This window comes from Colobus angolensis, unplaced genomic scaffold (genome assembly GCF_000951035.1).
Source record: "Colobus angolensis palliatus isolate OR3802 unplaced genomic scaffold, Cang.pa_1.0 Scaffold608, whole genome shotgun sequence".
NCBI lineage: Eukaryota > Metazoa > Chordata > Mammalia > Primates > Cercopithecidae > Colobus > Colobus angolensis.
In genome coordinates, this window is record NW_012119688.1 from 204,931 (window position 1) to 205,661 (window position 731).

At 38.3% G+C, this 731-nt stretch overlaps 1 protein-coding gene across 1 annotated transcript in view; it reads left to right on the forward strand.

Moving 5' to 3' along the window:
- ZNF93 (zinc finger protein 93) overlaps nt 1-731 on the forward strand; it is a 37,969-nt gene that overhangs the window by 32,049 nt on the left and 5,189 nt on the right. The window contains exon 5 of the mRNA XM_011963255.1: nt 7-724. Within this exon, the coding sequence (XP_011818645.1) occupies nt 7-724 (718 nt within the window). The remainder of the gene's footprint in view (nt 1-6; nt 725-731) is intronic.

A 731-nucleotide genomic window follows, 5' to 3' on the forward strand; every position in this document is an offset into this window, starting at 1 on the left:
GGAGAGAAACCCTACATTTGTGAAGAATGTGGCAAAGCCTTTAAGTACTCCTCTACCCTTACTACACATAAGAGAATTCATACTGGAGAGAAACCATACAAGTGTGATAAATGTGACAAAGCCTTTATTGCATCCTCAACTCTTAGTAAACATGAGATCATTCATACAGGAAAGAAACTCTACAAATGTGAAGAATGTGGCAAAGCCTTCACCCAATCCTCAATCCTTACTAGACATAAGAGAATTCATACTGGAGAGAAACCATTCAAGTGTGATAAATGTGACAAAGCCTTTATTACACCCTCAACCCTTAGTAAACATGAGATCATTCATACGGGAAAGAAACCCTACAAATGTGAAGAATGTGGCAAAGCCTTCTTCCAGTCCTCAATCCTTACTAGACATAAGATAATTCATACTGGAGAGAAACCCTACATATGTGAAGAATGTGGCAAAGCCTTTAAGTACTCCTCTGCCCTTGCTACACATAAGAAAATTCATACTGAAGAGAAACGCTACAAATGTGAAGAATGTGGCAAAACTTTCAAGCAGTCCTCATACCTTAGTACACATAAGATTATTCATACTGGAGAGAAACGCTACAAATGTGAAGAATGTGGCAAAGCTTTTAACCAGTCCTCAACACTTACTAAACATAAGAAAATTCATACTGGAGAGAAGCCCTATGTTTGTGAAGAATGTGGCAAAGCCTTTAAGTACTCCTGTACCCT